The sequence below is a fragment of the Oryx dammah genome, unplaced genomic scaffold, assembly GCF_014754425.2.
Source record: "Oryx dammah isolate SB20612 unplaced genomic scaffold, SCBI_Odam_1.1 HiC_scaffold_11209, whole genome shotgun sequence".
NCBI classification, from domain to species: Eukaryota; Metazoa; Chordata; class Mammalia; order Artiodactyla; family Bovidae; genus Oryx; species Oryx dammah.
In genome coordinates this window covers 3,278,929-3,297,266 of record NW_024080602.1, presented here as the reverse complement: position 1 = coordinate 3,297,266, position 18,338 = coordinate 3,278,929, and the positions used below count along the sequence as shown (strand labels likewise).

The 18,338-nt window shown below is 36.9% G+C and overlaps 1 protein-coding gene across 1 annotated transcript in view; it reads left to right on the top strand.

Moving 5' to 3' along the window:
• The window catches only part of LOC120860889 (E3 SUMO-protein ligase PIAS1), a 124,357-nt gene extending 106,206 nt beyond the window's left edge, over nt 1–18,151 (top strand). Inside the window, exons 9-14 of the mRNA XM_040236599.1 lie at nt 7,068–7,228; nt 8,929–9,059; nt 9,752–9,932; nt 14,849–14,991; nt 16,961–16,998; nt 17,606–18,151. Of these exons, the coding sequence (XP_040092533.1) occupies nt 7,068–7,228; nt 8,929–9,059; nt 9,752–9,932; nt 14,849–14,991; nt 16,961–16,998; nt 17,606–17,899 (948 nt within the window). The 3' untranslated portion in view covers nt 17,900–18,151. The remainder of the gene's footprint in view (nt 1–7,067; nt 7,229–8,928; nt 9,060–9,751; nt 9,933–14,848; nt 14,992–16,960; nt 16,999–17,605) is intronic.
• The last annotated feature ends 187 nt before the right edge of the window (nt 18,152–18,338 follow it).

Here is an 18,338-nt window from a genome sequence, read left to right as displayed (position 1 = left end):
GGATAGTGTTGCTGCTGCTAAGTCACTTCAGTCGTGTCCGACTCTGTGCGACCCCCTAAACGGCAGCCCACCAGGCTCCCCCGTCCCTGGGATTCTCCAGGCAAGAACACTGGAGTGGGTTGCCATTTCCTTCCGATCCCCAAAACCACACAAAGACACAACAAGACAAGACAAAAGGAAACAAACAAACTAGAAAACTGCATACCAGTATCCCTGATGAAACAAAACCTTTCAACAAAATTCTAGCAAACTGAATTCACCAGTGCATTAGAATAACCATACACCAGACCAAGTGGAATTCATAGCTGGAATTGTAAGACTGGTTCAGCATACAAAAATAAATCATTGTAATAGAGCACATTAACAAAATAGAGAACAAAACCACATCTCAATCAATATAGAAAAAAATTAACACCCTTTCATGATAAAAATACTCAGCAAACTAGAAATAGAAAGATGCTTCCTCAACATATGAAAAGCCCACAATGAGCATTATACTCAATGTGGAAAGACTTCTTGAAAGCTGTTCCTCCAAGGTAAAGAACAAGACAAGGAGGCCCATTTGCACCACTGCTGTTCAATATAGTACTGGAAGTTCTAGCCAGAACAATTGGGCTGGTGGTAGACTGGAAAGGAACAGTGAAGTAACTTCTGTTTTCAGATGACATGATCTTTTATGTAGAAAACTCCCCTTAAGATTCCTCAAACAAACAGAAAACTTGTTAGAACTAACAAAGTCATAGTCAAAACCAACACAAAGTAGCAGTCAAGTGTTAGTGGCCTTTTGGGCTTCCCTGGCGGCTCAGTGGAAAGAACCCACCTGCCCGTGTAGGAGACACGGCTTGGATTCCTGATCCAGGAAGGTCCTACGTGCTGCAGAGCAGCTCAGCCTGCGTGCCACAGCTGTGGAGCCTGTGCTCCAGCGCCTGGAGCCCCCACGACCGAAGCCTGTGCGTCCTAGAGCCAGTGCTCCACAAGGGAAGCAACAGCAGTGGAAGTCCCACGTGCTGCAGCAGAGAGTAGCCCCCACTCACCCCGACTAGAGGAAGCCCATGCAGCAGCAAAGATCCAGCACAGCCAAAAATAAGTCAATAAAAGTTTAAAAAGTTAATTGTCTTTCTGAAAAGGAACTAGGTGACCAAACTGAAAAGGAAACAAAGAAAGAAAGTGAGGTCGCTCAGTCGTATCCGACTGTTGGTGACCCCATGACTGTAGCCCACCAGGCTCTTCCATTCATGGGATTTTCCAGGCAAGAGTACTGGAGTGGGGTGCCATTTCCTTCTCCAGGGGATCTTCCCAACCCAGGAGCCAAACCTGGGTCTCCCGCATTGTAGGCAGACGCTTTACCGTCTGAGCCTCCCATTTCCTATAGCATCAAAAAGGGCAAAATATTTAGGAATAAACTCAACCAAGGAGACTGAAAACTATGAAACATTTGCAAAAATTCAGAGAAAATAGAAATAAATGGACATCCTATAATTATGGACTAGAAAACTTAACATTGTTAAAATGTCCATACTACCAAAGTGATCTACAAATCACATTGGCATGTTTTATAGAAATTAAGAAAAAAAAATCCTAAAATTTCTATGGAATCTCAAGGGACTTTGAGTAACCAAAGCAGTTTTAATGGCAACAGAGTTTGAACTCTTCCATTCCCTAATTTCAAAACATGCTAGAAAGCAGTAGTAATTAAGATGGTAGAGTATTGACACAATGATATTAATAGATAATATAGACCAGTGGCCCAAAAACAAATTCTTATAGCATATATGATCAAATACCTAGGAATGCCAATACTGCACAATAGGAAAAAGTCTCTAAACAAATGGCATTGGGAAAACTGGATATTCACATGCAGAATAATAAAATTGAACCCTCAAAATTAACTCACAATGGATTTAAGATCTAAACTGGAATACCCTTAATTGTTCCATTCCGAAAAGAAACATGGGGGAAAAGCTTCAGTTGAATTTGACAAGCAACCCAACAGCAAAAAAAAAAAAAAAAACTTGATTAAAAATAAGCAAAGGACTTGAATAGACCTTTCTCCAAAGAAGATACATAGATGGCCAACAGCACAGGGAGAGATGTTCAACGCTGCTAATCATTAAGGAAATGCATATCAAAAGCACAGATGAGATAATCACTTCATGCCCATCAGGATAGCTCCAATCGAAAAAAACAGAAGATAACAAGTGTCAGTAAGTGTGCCACAGATACTGGGACCCTTGTGCACTCTTGATGGGAATATAAAATGCTGTAGCCATTATAGAAAACAGTATGGAGGTACCCCAAAAAGTTAAAATGAATATGTGATCCATGAATTCATATATCTAAAAGAATTCAAAGTAAGATCTCAAAGAAATAATTTGCATAACCACATTCATCACAGCGTTAGTCACAGTAGCCAAGAGGTGGAGGCAACCCAAATGTCCATCAAGAGGTGAACAAATAAAATATGATATATTATGTATGCAACATGAAAAAAAGGAAATCCTGTCATATGCTACAAGGTGGATAAACCTTGATAATATTACAATAAGCAAAATAAACTAGTCACAAAAGCATAAATACCATATGATTCCACTCATGAAGTATCTAAAGTAGTCAAAATCATGGAAACAGAAAATAGAAAGACAGTTACTGTGGGCTGAGGGGAGGGTTTCAGTGGTGCTAGATGAAAAAGTTCTAGAGATGTGTCGTACAGTAGTGTGAACATAGTGTTATTGAATTGTACACTTTAAGATGGGTAAGATGGTAGATTTAATGTTAAATTTTTTTGTACAATAAAAGTTATTGGCTGGAGGGACCTGGGATGGATTCTTAAGTTAATCAGACGTTATAATAGACTATGGTGTAAAGGCATGTGGTATTTTTTAACATTTAGAAAAATGGTTCACAGTCCAAGTTAGTGAAGGGTAAGAAGACAGTTTTTTTAAGTTGTATACCTATCATACCCTCTTTCTTCCAAACGCCTATTTATCCACCCTCCCCTTTGATATGATTTCTTGCTACCTCGTTCCATGATAAAATACCAGTTTAGAAAATATGAGAAATTTAGGAATGTGCATAAGCTTCATTTTCCATGTAAATCACTGGAAAGGGTCTTGTTTTTTTGCATTCTCATTTTAAAAGTGTTTACAGTTGTGCTAATATTTTTGATGTTTATGTTTAACATTTAGATGAAGCATTTATTTGTATAAAAAAGCACTACAATATAAATCTTGATGTTCTGATTTATAGAACTAGTTTTGAATTCATAGTTCAGGTGATCTTTATATTATTACAAAATGCTAATCATGTTTTGCTCCTTGTACCTCTTAATTTAATGGGCCAACTTTAAGTTTTTCTTTCCATATCCCCTTTTTTATTTTCAGCAACTATAGCAATTCATTTTAAATTGACTTACACTTTCAAAATTCAGATTGTGGGAAAAACAACTCTCTCTATATATAATCCATAATTATAATACTTTTATGGATTTCTATTTGACCTAAGAAACAATGCCTTTACAATTATTCTGGAACAGTAATGCTTATATTTTAGGTAGGTTTTTACTCTAAAAAGTAAAACTTTTTAATGACAACTCATCTATATATCAAATTTATAGAATAATAAAAGAGATTTGTTCTCTTTGAAATATGTAAATATGATGTCTGACTGTGCATTTGAATTGCCCTGTTGTGATATACACAGCTCAAAATAAATGAGTTTCTGTTTGTGTGCTGTTTAGCTAAAGGCAATGAAAATAATTAAAAATGCTTTTGTTCTTTGGGAATTTTTTAGTTCTGATTTATTAAAAATAGAACTGGAAGAATATTTGTGAACCTGCTTTGTGAGGTACTCCCTAGACCTGTAAACTCAAATGCAAATCACTTGGAGTTGATAGAAGAAAAGGAAAAAGAAACTCTTTGAAGATTTATTCATGAAATACTTATGATAATGATGAAAAAGTTGTAAAAGTCCCAATTTCACACTGTTGTTTTCTTTTTACAAGGGAAAAGTACATATATTGTTGATGTTTTTTAGAGTCCTTTTGGTATAAGCTGGTTTGAACTTACAACTAAGTAGGGTATTTCTTTTTCTCTTGCACTATCCTCAATTACTATTATGTTATAATAAGATTAGTGGCTTTAGAAAACTTATTTGGGAGTTGTTTTCAAAGTGTTTATTTGCAAATGATGCAAATGTCCATCCCATCCCATATGGGGAAAGGGGGTTTGTAATTACAAGATGAAAATGTTCAAAGCTCAGCTTCCTCTCTGAAGTTAGAGAATTCAGTGTCCACTCTTAGATAAGTATTTAGAATTTAGTGATTGTTTTTAAAAGTCAGGAATATAAGGGTTATCACGTAACAATTACTCTGTAATTCTTTGAAACAAGACATTTGTATGACAGCTAATAAACTGCATTTCAAATTGAACTTCTTTCTTGTACCTGTTTATACATGTCCTTCCTGTGCCATTCATGTAGCAGTGTTCCTTAAAAATTCTGTAGGTAAACTTGTCAGTGTGGCTGATCATAAGGGCTTGAGAGTTGCTCTCCCAATGAAAAGATGAACTGACAGCTGGGAATTTAGGGCTAAAGGTATGTGAGATGATGGTCTTTGGAGAATAATTGCTTTTCAGAGTATAAGTTCTACAGCCTTTGCTTGGATTCTGAAACAGTCTTTGTATCTTATCTTCTTATCCACTGTCTTCATAAACTGTCAGAAGTAGCCTACTAGTTATACAATTACCTGAACCACGTCTGTGATCACTGTATTCATCTAGGATCTCTCTACTTAGTTTTAAGGCAGTGGTAAATATACCTACTCAGTAGAAATTTGCACCTCCCAGATAAGTTAAGGCCTGAACTTCAGACATAAAAATTTAATTTAGATCATTTTGGGAAAATATTTCTAGACTAATGTGGTATGTCTTGGCGTAGGTGATTTTTTTTGTTATGAGAGCTAGTTATGTTTATGTGTATGCCTTTTCATCAGGTACTTAGGTAAATCAAATCATAAAAATTAAATAGAAGTGTAGAAGGGAAGTAACGGAATTGTTTAATACTGTGTGAGCATAGAAGAGAAGACTGACTAGGCTGAGGTTTGAGTGAGTCTCCTACTAGCTCATAAAGTGATTTGAAGTAAATGTGTTTCTGTACTTTAATTAATAATGGGGGGCATATATTGAGTACATACTATGTGTTAGACCCTGTACAATGAATATAATTTAGACCCCCAGTCTTATGGTATAGATGCTATTTTTATCCCCATTTTATAAAACTAAGGCTCAGAGAGACTAAATAACATCCAAAATGCACAGCCTAAGTGAATGGTGCCTCCTAGAAACTATCCAGCATGCACAGCTGAAGCCTGATCAGTACACAGGACCATCTTCCTGCTGTATATGTAGCAGGTACACTTCCTAGTGCTGAAGATAGAGATGAGCCAGATGTGTTTCTTGGAGGAGAAACATAAATAAATAGCATGATCATATGCAGGGTGGAGTTGGGATCATAGAGGAGGAAACTGTCAGTTTTCTCTGTATCCTTCCTGTTCATACTTGTGATACTATACACTGGCATTTCTCCTTTCTCAAGATGATGGCACATTCTGGGTCCTTGTTTATTCTTTATCACTACATCCTGTTGAAGTAAGGGGGAAACCATGTTCTATCAGAGATAGAAAGAGAGGGCCAGCAAGGGTTAAGCGCCTTTCCTAGAGGCACAGTAAGTCACTGGTGCCAGAACAATAATTTAGGACCCCAAATGACAGTTTCCTTGGTAGACTAGGAAATTGCACATTTCCCTGAAATTCAAAGCCAATAATCTTTTTTTCTTTTCTTATTTAACTTTTATACTTTTCAAACCTTTATATTTTTCAAGCTCACAAGTATATGTGAAAATCTTTTCCTAATATTTAGTGAAAAAAAATATGGTTATTGAAAGTAGGTGACTTCTGTACTATATGGGCACTATGAGCTCTGGGGACCCTGCAGTGGTTATCTGGCTGAACTGTATGAAGTGTCCTCCATGCAAGGAGGTGGTGATATGGTAGCTCCCTGGGCAGGTCTTGGGACAGCTTTTCTGCTTTGGGCCAAAGCTAGCAGTTCAGACCAGATGAAGCAGATCTCATTGTTCATAGGACAGACTCGACCTGTGTCAGCAGAAGCACTGTTTGCAGGGCAAGAAGAGCAAGTCTCATAACATAACAGAGATGCTAGAGGTCCAGAGGTGTTTGCTGAATTGCCTGTGATGGTACCCAGTGAGGGAAGAGAGTGTGAACAACTGGCTTTGCTCAGAGCTGCCATTTGGCAGTTATGCCAAACATGGAAGTGCTTATTCTGTTTTGACCTGTGAATTACTCTCATTCAGAGATCAGGTTGATTGTATCTTGAGCATTTAGTAAGGCATTCATTTTTCCTTTCCCAGTACCTAGTAAAGTGGTTCTTTTCTGGATTCAGGACTACCCTAAGAATTTGGTTAAAGCATTCTCTGGAAAGGAGAAGGCAATGGCACCCCACTCCAGTACTCTTGCCTGGAAAATCCCATGGACAGAGGAGCCTGGTAGGCTGCAGTCCATGAGGTCGCTAAGAGTCGGACACGACTGAGCGACTTCACTTTCGCTTTTCACTTTGATGCATTGGAGAAGGAAATGGCAACCCACTCCAGTGTTCTTGCCTGGAGAATCCCAGGGACAGTGGAGCCTGGTGGGCTGCCATCTGTGGGGTCTCACAGAGTTGGACACGACTGAAGCAACTTAGCATTCTCTGGAAAAATGCACACACTTGTAAGATTTTGTGTGTAATTTTAAGGGATTCATGGTCCTTTCCCCTAAAAGTGGATCTGTAAGCTGTGAATTGAGGGTAAATAACCTCTGTTGTAGATTTTCCATAGTCTCTGTATTTTAATATCCAAAGAAATAATAGTAATTTTTAACCTGTAGATGTTTCACAGGAAGTGTGTTGAAAGTAGACACAATATGCTTTAAATCAGAATACATGCACATTGTGTTTGTTTCAGGAAAAACTTTTAACAACAGTTGTCTAATATTTAACTTTTGTCTCCCTCTTTTAAAGCTTGGTAAAATGCGGCTGACAATTCCATGTCGGGCCCTTACATGTTCTCATCTGCAGTGTTTTGATGCAACTCTTTATATTCAGATGAATGAGAAAAAACCAACTTGGGTTTGTCCTGTCTGTGATAAGAAGGCCCCATATGAACACCTTATTATTGATGGGTATGTCACTTTAAAGTTTTTCCTTGTACTTCATAATAACCATCTATTACAGTTTTGTTACCCATCAGGTTTGGGATTAAAATTCTATAGATAGTGGTTTCTGAGTTATATATTTTTAGGATATTCATGACTGTAGAAATTATATTTTCTAAGAAATTAATATTATGAACATTTTCCCTTTTTAACTATGTCTTCTTGTTTTAAAAGTACATGCCTCACTGTCAGTGCCTCCTGACATTTACCATTTTAAAGGACCAGTGGTTCTGAGCAGGGTGTAGCTTACATCTTTTCCTAACATGAATCCATCTGTCCCTAGACATGCAGACCTTTCTAGAGGAAGAATGAAAGAATTGTGAAACTCTGGTTCACCTAAGCTGACCAAAAGTTGGGCTGTTTTTGAAGATTTTCTGGTGCTTCATTTACTATATGGGCCCACCCCCTGCTGTGTGGGCTCCTAAAAGTGATCAACACACTGAACAGCAGCTCTCTTTGTTTCTGTTTCCCCTAAAATACTTCTCTTTGTCTTTCTTCTCCATCTACAGTATCACAACAGTTATTTTTTTTCCCTGACATTCCAGTGTTTTATCTGTCCTTCCACACATCTTCAAATGTCTTTTTAAATTTTCTCCTATTCTCTAGCCTTTTTTTTTTCCCTTTTTCCCTCTGAACAAAAATAAATTGTGAAAAGAAAAAAATATATTCTTGATATTTCCTGTGTGCTCTAGCAAAATGCTTAATGTATCTTTTATCTATAGTATTTGAGGAAACAAAGGAGCCAGAAGGTATAACATAAGGAATGGAATATATTTAGCAATACAGGTGTAACCCAGAGCTTGAAAGATGCCAAACCAATCATATGAGGGAAAGTAAATGTGTAACTTAAATGTTTTATGTTAAATTTTTCAGAGACATCAGTGATCACTAATAAATTGAATAATATTTTACCAATTCTGTGTGTTACATAACTTTAGATGCCCCCATCAATTGGGGTTTTTCTTTCTTATTATAATATCCACACATACACACACACTCCTAAAGAAAAATGGGAAAAACAAAAAGATGTATTATTTTGATTTTTATTTTCCCATAATTGTGATTATACAATATCAGCATTTTTTATCCTTTGGTTTCATTTAACATTATAACCTAAGAATTTGATCATTCATGTTACACATTTTGGCAAATCTCGTTTTTTAGTATCTGCATGGTATTTATCAAGGAATTCTGTCTTTCAGTACATATTTTTACATGTATTTCTACAGTTATCAAATAAGATGAGCTTATTGTAGGCAATTTGGATTATATTGAAAAGTTTAGAGAAAAAGAATAAATATCTTCCATGTTACCTCTCAGAGATAACCACTATTTATATACCACTCACACACAGAATTTTGTTTTTGAAATACAGAGTTTTCTTTCTTTGTCCTCTTCCCACTTGCTGTGAACATACACCCCCCCATGTTATTTTTTTTAAATCTCTGGAAACCTCATTTTTCAGTTATGTAATATTTTCTTGCATAAACCTACCATAATAATAAGTAACTATTTTCCTATTTAGCCCTAGATTTTAAGAATAAATAATACCTTGTACTTTCTCATTTATACTTGTACAAAAAATAGGTCTGAATGTTTTTTGAACAGTAATTCTAATAGGTCTTAATTTAGAATGTGATATTCAAAGGACAAATTGTTTTTTATAGCTTGTTTATGGAAATCCTAAAGTACTGTACAGATTGTGATGAAATACAGTTTAAGGAGGACGGCTCTTGGGCACCTATGAGATCAAAAAAGGAAGTACAGGAAGTTTCTGCCTCTTACAATGGAGTTGATGGTGAGTGTTAGTTTTCCAAAAGGATGGTGCAGTCTCCTTGCTCTTTTAAAGCCTGGTTTTCAATATTAGTATTCAGTAATTTATGGATAGCACAATAACTCTCATTAAATTATTGATTAAATGTTCAGAAGTAGTGAAGCTCTTTTTAAATTCACCTTTTGCAAGGTTTTAAATTTTTGTGTATGAAGTTTCAGAGTAACATAACTTAATAAGCTTTTTTTTTGTAAAGCCATGCTTTTGAAATGGTATCCTTTTAAATTTTTAACAGACTTGATATAGGTTAGTGAATGTTCTTTTTTCATTTGCATTTTTCTCTGACTTCTAGTATATTTTTGCTGTAAGGAAGTTAAAGTGTTACCATAACATTTCTCAGTGTATCCAGTAATGTACAGGTAAATGTGTAATATGTGAATTTGCTCTCAGACTGTTTTTATTGTGAGGCGGACGTAACATTTTGATTCTTCTAACTCAGAATTGTTAAAAAAAAAAAAAAATCCTTGACAATCTATACTAGTAGTCTTGAGCTTAGAGGAACACAGCCACTATTGCTTTTTTCTTCTTAGGCCCCAGCAATATAACTATAACAGGTAAAGTCTAAACTATAACTGATAGACTAATCCATAGGCTGAGGAAAAAAAAAAAGAGATATCACAGGGCTTTTTTTGCCTTGTGTTTCAATTATTCCCTCCTAGGATGCTTAAGCTCCACATTAGAGCACCAAGTGGCTTCTCATCACCAGTCCTCAAATAAAAGTAAGAAAGTAGAGGTGATTGATCTCACTATAGACAGTTCATCAGATGAAGAAGAGGAAGAGCCATCTGCCAAGAGAACCTGTCCTTCCCTATCTCCAACATCACCACTAAATAATAAAGGGTAAGTGCTGAGATCTTTTTATAGAAAAAGTCATTGTGATAGTTAATTTTGAAAACAGGACTAAAAGATCTGCCAAATAAAATGGTTATGCACGATTGTAAACAGTACAGAGAATGAGCTGGATTGTTCTCAGTGTATTTATTTCTTCAGTTCAGTTCAGTCGTTAAGTCATGTCCGACTCTTTGCGACCCCATGAACTGCAGCACACCAGGCCTCCCTGTCCGTCACCAACTCCCGGAGTCTACCCAAACCCATGTCCATTGAGTCAGTGATGCCACCTAACCATCTCATCCTCTGTCGTCCCCTTCTCCTGCCCTCAATCTTTCCCAGCATCGGGGTCTTTTCCAATGAGTCAGCTCTTCGCATCAGGTGGCCAAAGTATTGGAGTTTTAGCCTCAACATCAGTCCTACCAATGAAGACTCAGGACTGATCTCCTTTAGGATGGACTGGTTGGATATTCTTGCAGTCCAGGGGACTCTCAAGTTCTCCAACACCACCGTTCAAAAGCATCAATTCTTCCGCGCTCAGCTTTCTTTATAGTCCAACTCTCACATCCATACGTGACCACTGGAAAAACCATAGCCTTGACTAGACGGACTTTTGTTGACAAAGTAATGTCTCTGTTTTTTAATACGCTGTCTAGGTTGGTCATAACTTTCCTTCCAAGGAGTAAGCATCTTTTAATTTCATGGCTGCAATCACCATCTGCAGTGATTTTGGATCCCAGAAATATAGCCACCATTTCCACTGTTTGCCCGTCTATTTGCCATGAAGTGATGGGACCGGATGCCATGATCTTCATTTTCTGAATGTTGAGCTTTAAGCCAGCTTTTTCACTCTCCACTTTCACTATCATCGAGAGGCTCTTTATAGTTTTTCTTCACTTTCTGCCGTAAGGGTGGTGTCATCTGCATATCTGAGGTTATTGATATTTCTCCCGGCAATCTTAATTGCAGCTTGTGCTTCCTCCAGCCCAGCGTTTCTCGTGATGTACTCTGCATATAAGCTAAATAAGTAGAGCGACAATATATAGCCTTGACGTACTCCTTTTCCTATTTGGAACCAGTCTGTTGTTCCATGTCCAGTTCTGACTGTTGCTTCCTGACCTGCATATAGGTTTTTCAAGAGGCAGGTCAGGTGGTCTGGTATCCCCATCTCTTTCAGAACTTTCCACAGTTTATTGTGATTCACACAGTCACAGGCTTTGGCAGAGGCAATAAAGCAGAAATACATGTTTTTCTGAAACTCTTGCTTTTCTTAAGGGGCTGGAATAATGCATTAAAGGGGTCACTTGGATATGATATTCGTCATACCAAAAGATGGTTCTAGTACAGTGTTTCTCAAACTTGAGTATGCATCAGAATCACCTGAAGGGCTTATTAAAACACATTGTTCTTCTCTACCCCCATTTCTGATTCAGGAATAGTAACAGAAAATGTTTGGGATTGATCTTGGGTCTCCTGCATTGCAGGCAGATTTTTTTTTACCATCTGAGCCCTAATGAGTTCTCAGGCGATCCTAATGCCGGTCATAGGATTTTAAATATTTACTCAAACTAGAAAGTGTATGCTGTGAAATTAACCCTAAATTGAGTGTGTTAAGCAAAAAGCAGAGAAGTACCAGGTAAATGCTTTAAACCTGCCTCAGGATGTGCAAGACTGGCAGTGAAAGTGGTCCAAGACTTACACTGCAGTACACAGTGCTTTCTATTTTGCAGGCTCATTTCCCATACTTCCCATTAGTCTCACGTCAATAATAATGTACCTTGGTTATGCCTCAGTTCACTTCATGAAACATTGTTATCTGTGTTATGTAAAACACCCTGTGCTAAACATAAGTGGTAATACTGTGAGTTAGTACAGTCCCACCCTTAAAGAGTTTAACATTTTGAAGAGGATGGTAAAATAAGTAGCGGACTCTATAGCCATACTCTTAAACAGACTGTTGGTCTCTTCAGACAGTTCGGAGATTCTCAGCAAAGGACGTCTTGTGTTGCTGAGGCACAGTTGTAGCACACAAAAGGTAAATCTAGAAATAGATGTGACCCCTTTTAGGTATATATCAGGAGAGTTATGTGGCCTGATGTAATTGAATAGGAGCTATTTAGAAAATATTCCAACACACTAGTGCCTGAAGGAAGAATTTAAGTGAGAGGAGGAAAGTCTGCAGAAAGCATTGATACAGATTTCAAGGTTTAAGAGGGAAAGTTAACACCAGACCAAGAACAGGTACTTTGATGCTTGCAGTCAGATTATTTTCAGGCTTGATATTGTTTGATGAAATAAAAAGATCTTCTATTTGAGTATATTTGTAGTTACATGAAAGTTGAAATTTCAACATTAAAAGAATGCAATTGTGATAAATGTAGCTCCTCACTTGTTAAAGGACTTTGGCTATTTCAGGAATCTTTATAATACAACCAAACATGTTACACAGGTTGATGTTTCACTCTAGAGTAGCTTATCTCATCATACAGATGGGAATAAAGATACTAAAAGCAGTATCATTATTCTAAATGAAATGGGTATTTAAACACTAATTCTACTTTATATTCTGCTTTGTAAACATTCACCTCTGATGCAGCCTACCTTGACAGCTGTTATCCAACAAGCCTGACCTTGTTATTACGCCAGCTTCTTTTTAAAATCTGGGGGTGTTGTGGGGAGTCAGATTACCGAAAGCAGCATAGTTAGAACAAATATCGAATTTTGATTCCCTGATGGCTCAGATGCCTACAGTGCAGGAGACCAGGGTTCAATCCCTTGATCAGGAAGATCCCCTGGAGAAGGGAATGGCAGCCTACTCAGTATTCTTGCCTGGAGAATTCCATGGACAGAGGAGCCTGGTGGGCTAATTTATACTTAAATACATATTTTTAAATGGTGTGACTATATTATATTTAACATGTGCTTAGTTGCTCAGTCATATCTGACTCTCTGCGACTGCATGGACCATAGCCCTCCAGTATGACCAAAAACATGTTATTATTTTATTACTTTAAATGCCATTATAGCACTATTAAAATTTATTTCGTAAATCTGGGTGTATAAATATTTCATGGGTTAAGTGCATCATTATATATACATAAGTTCTGCTCTCTAGGATATTGATAGTGGTCGTATATAGGTAAACATTTTTCCTTAAAGGAAATGTTTTTTGAGTGTTTAGAAATCTAATATTTCTTCTTTGAATATTTGCTGTGCTGTTTCTCCAAAAATAGCTTGTTTATTATGTTTGGGAAATTACATTAGATGCATTAACTACTTCTTGAGCTTCCCAGTGACTAATTGAACCCAGATAGAGTATTTGCAAATGCCAAACCTTTCTCTATTTTCAGATTTAAAAACAAGCTACCTGAAAGCTTATGATTTTTTTTTTAGTAGGATAACACCATATTCAATACCAGTACCCATTTTTCAGTAATGACTAGCCTATAAATAGAAACCTAAACCCAGCATATTGAATTTGTTATTGGGCAGTGTGAAGGTGGAAATCATTTTAGAATACAGTCACAAAATTGGAAGAGAAAGAGCCAGCCAGGAAGTAGAAAGAGGCAAACATTAGTAAATGTAAAATATTTTGCCGTCTTCAGCCACTGAGTGTTTAGTATTCCTCCAGAAATTTCCTTTGCTCTTTGGTATACCAAGATGTTTTTCAAAGACTAGCGTTTCAACTGCTTTTGTCTCTCTTGTAATCCTTTATAATCCCTTGAGTATTGTCAGAGGAAATAGCTAATGGAAAATGGTACTTTCTGTAGATGTAAGAAGTTTAATTAAGTTTCCATTAGACAAAACAATTTTATGAGATGGATGAGAGTATATTTTATACTTCATATCCCATTCATAAAAACAAGGTAGCACATCATAACTAGAACGCTATTCCTGGAAATCCAGCCTTGCTTGGCATTTTTAGAGATATTCTCTACCATTGAAATTGCATCTCCATACCCCCACACTTTACATGAACTTTTAAATGCAAAAGACAGCCTCTGTCTGTCTCTCTGTTTTCTATAACATATCTGTTGGCCTCTTATATGTTTGGGATAGCATATGGCCCTTATGATTTCACACAGGACTATGAGAATCCTTTTTCTTTTCAAAATCATTTTAATTCTCCCTTTTCATTTTCCTTTATTACATCCCCCTTTTTGCTTTTCATTAATTTTTGGTAAAGAAAAAAGTATTTAACTACTCAGCTACTTAAACATTTCCCTCTATTCTCCCCGAATCCCTCTTTGTTCTTTTTTTGTTTTCCATTTATACTGTCCTCCCTTTAAAAACGCTCCATCACCTGTTCATTTTGGAGGATCTCTACTCCTTGTCTTGCTGCCTTCGTTCATTCAGCAGACCTTTTATGCAAACAGCATTCCTCCTGACTGTGCTGGGCATTAGGTATTCCAAGATAAACAGTACCTAGTTTTTATTCTCATAAATCTTACAAGTCTGAAGGCCAGCTGTTAACTCTTCACTGCTCAGATTGCTTCATTCCCCTAGTCTTGTTAGATGTGTTTTCTTTGCAAGGATTTACCTATTCTTTTACTTGTCAACACCCTAGTACTTATTTTTTAAAGGTTTTAGAATTTTGTCTGCTGTACTTTTCACTTATATTTCATTGAAGTGGCTCAACTATGCCTTCGGCCTGCATTCTAAAAGAGTGTTGATGGTGTTCCAAAGACAACATGTGATTTATGAATGTTGGATACGATTGCATCCATCTCTTTTCCTTATAGCCTCTGAAAGCTGCTATTAAGTATACAAATTATTTCCTAATAATCATGGTAGTCTAAATTATGTATTGCTTTGCTTTTGTTTTTATTTTCAGCACAAAAACTGGGACTCATTGTGAGATTCTGCCCTTTTATTAAACTTAAGTTCAACTGACTCATGAAAATTTTGCAAACCTTTTTTTCTTTTAGCATACTGAGTCTTCCACATCAAGCGTCTCCAGTGTCCCGTACCCCAAGCCTCCCTGCCGTAGACACAAGCTATATTAACACATCCCTCATCCAAGACTACAGACATCCTTTCCACATGACACCCATGCCTTATGACTTACAAGGTGAGTTACCCATTCTTCTGTGTTGCCATATAGCATTATAAATGCCTTTGATCTATATAGTCTTCTTCTGGATAAGTTTAAGAAAGATTGAAAGATCAGGGATAGAGGAGGTTGGAATCTAGGAAGGTGGGAGAAATATATACTCCGGACATAAATAAATACAGACTCCATTTCCTGTTAGTACCTTCATCAGTAGCCAGTGTTTCACTACCAGTGGTAAAAATAAAGGAATGATCTCTAGGTTTTTTGTACTTCAGAGTAGTCTGCAAGTGGCTTTTGAATGGTTTCCAGTATATTGCTTATGTTGCTTCGAATTTTTATATTAATGAAAATTATTTTTGTTCCCTGAATCTGGTTATAAGGCAGCACACATTGTGGGTAGCTATGTTGTATTATCTTTTAGACAATGCAGAATTGAAACATTGGAAAGTTTTAATTTTTGTTCTGGTGAACCCGGTTTCTTCTTTTTGAAAGTAACTTGAAATGTCATTATAATCATTTCTACAATGTATTTTGAGTTCATAATAGTCATTTACATTATCAAAAAGAATTACTGTTGTCATGTATCTTTGCAATTTAATAATTTTGTATATTATATAATCTAAGAACATTTTTAAATTACAGAAAGCCATATTTTCTCATTGTAGAAAATATAATACAAAAGCACAAAGTGGAAGTTTCTCTCCATCCCTTCTCTACAGTAAAATTCAGGGTCACTGGCAAGGATTCTTGGGAGCTGAGATATTTGAGTGAATTCTTAGTGAATGTTGTGAAAACCGTGTTTCAGCTCTGTCCAATAGAACTTTCTGCAACTAGGGAAATGTAGTCTGGCCAGTACAGTAGCTGCTAAGCTACATGTGGTTACTGAGCATTTAAATGTGGCTAGTGTGACTAAAGAACTGAGTTTTTCATTTTATTTAATCTTAGTAAATTAAATAGCCACATTAGGTGGTTAGTAGCTACTCTATTAGTCAGTGTAACCCTGTTTCTCACTGCCCATTGCCAAACTCACTGTCAAGAACCAAAGTTCTATACATTTTCAGATCCGTATGGTATAATCTGTTCTAGTGTAGATAGTGGTAGTGGTGGTAGTTTAGTCACTAAGTCGGGTCCGACTCCTGTGACCCCATGGACTATAGCCTGCCAGGCTCCTCTGTCCATGGGATTTTCCAGGCAAGAATAATGGAGTGGGATACCTGCCATACTTTGGAGGTATCCCCAAAGTATTTGTATTGTCATATTTTTATCTACATCTGTGTGTTGTACTTTTCTTCAAGTTTAGATATCATACTGAGGGATTTTATTCACGTTGGTTTACTTGCTCTTCATCCCATTACACACTGGGCACTGTGGACAAGAATGTGAATTGGAAGGGGCCAGCTTACAGTGACTTCCCGGCAGCCAGGGATGAGAGTTGGTCCTCCACACCAGCGAGACACTCCCTCGGGTCTCTTCCCATCTTGTGTCACTAGTCTCTGAGTTAGAATCCAGTACAGACAGTGGGAAGTGAAGGAATTTGAGGAAGACAATCTGTCTTCCAACTTGCTTAACGTCTTTTAACTTCAAACTTTCTCATCCGCAAAATGAGACCGAATAGAATTACATACCTCGTGAGGTGCTTGTGTGGAGTAGGTTAGATTGAAAGGTAACTTCATGGAGTCAGTGAGAGCGTTTGGTGCGAAGTGCTCAGTCAGTTTAAGGGGTTGGTGTTTGGACCTGAATGGGGCAGCAGTGGCCCAAGTCCCATAGATGGCGTCACCGGGAGTGCACACCATTGCTGAAACTTGGACTCCAGGCTTTATAATCTAGAGATGGGAGGGCTAAAATATTCAGCTCAACTCATGTTTAAATAAAATGCTAAATGAATTTAGAATTCGCTTTTAAGATATTGTCTTTATTTTTGTAGTGTTGGGGCATTTGGGAGGCTCTTATTTTTTTCCCCCAACTAAAATAATTTTTTCTTCTGCAGGGTTAGATTTCTTTCCTTTCTTATCAGGAGACAATCAGGTATGTTATATGAAAAAAAGATTGTTCTTTTAATTCTACATTAAAATACTTAAAAGTATAATATGTAGCCAAGAGAAAGAACATAAATTCCCTTAGAAAATTCAGAGTTGTTATACTCGTTATTCTTAAGGTTTTAAAATTTTAAATAAAAAACTGTGCCTAAATATATTAAGTACAGTGTCTGTTTCCCAGTACTTTTTATAAAGAAACAGGGCAGTGGGTCATATTGACTGACAAATTTCTTAGCCAGATATCTCCAGGAGAGGACGTAGCCTGTCCTCTTTCCTGCATATGCCTCTTCAGGAATAGCATTATGAGAATTTCTTGCAGTACAGATTAAAACAAAAAACAATATTTTGATCCCCGTCCCCAGTTTCAGCTACAAAAATGCCTCAGTGATGTGCTAATAAAAATTAAAATAAAAAAGGTCAATGATGTGATCATTATATAACACCATTTGATTTTGCAAAATGTTTTACTGAATATTTCAGAAACACCAGGTACTGAGAATATGTTAAATTTAGGACTTTGTTCTGTTGAGAGAAGAGAGTTTGTTAATTTATGACAATAATTGACTTTATGTTCTGTCTTCTTTCCTCCTCCCTAGCATTATAACACCTCCCTCCTTGCTGCTGCAGCAGCAGCAGTTTCAGATGATCAAGACCTCTTACACTCGTCTCGGTTTTTCCCATATGCCTCCTCACAGATGTTTCTCGATCAGTTAAGTGCAGGAGGCAGTACTTCTCTGCCGACCACCAACGGAAGCAGTAGTGGCAGTAACAGCAGCCTTGTATCCTCCAACAGCCTAAGGGAGAGCCACGGCCACCCCGTCGCAAATAGGAGCAGCACGGACACGGCAGCCATCTTTGGCATCATACCAGACATTATTTCATTGGACTGATCCCCATGCCCCTGCTGCTCCCATCCCCACCCCAGATTAAAGGAACTTGGCAGAAAGAAGAGAACTTTGTGCTATGTTTTACCTTATTCTGTTTAGAAAAGTACACAAGCGTGTTTTTTTTCCTTTTTTTAGGGAAAAAATTAAAAGAAATGTACAGAGAACAAAACTATATTTTCAGTTTTACTTTTGTATATAAATCTAAGACTGCCTGTCTGAAAAAAAAAAAAAAAAAAACTTTTTAAAAAAAAAAAAAAAAAAAAAAAAAAAAAAAAAAAAAAAAAAAAAAAACAAGTACCCACAAACCACCTTCGGTTCATTTTTTCTGGATTCTGAAGATTTTTTTTTCATCGTTTGTCCTATGGTTTTGGTTTTATTTTAGTTCAATGGCATTATTTTATTTGCAATAACAGAAAAGGAATTGCATGTATGAAGTTTTAAA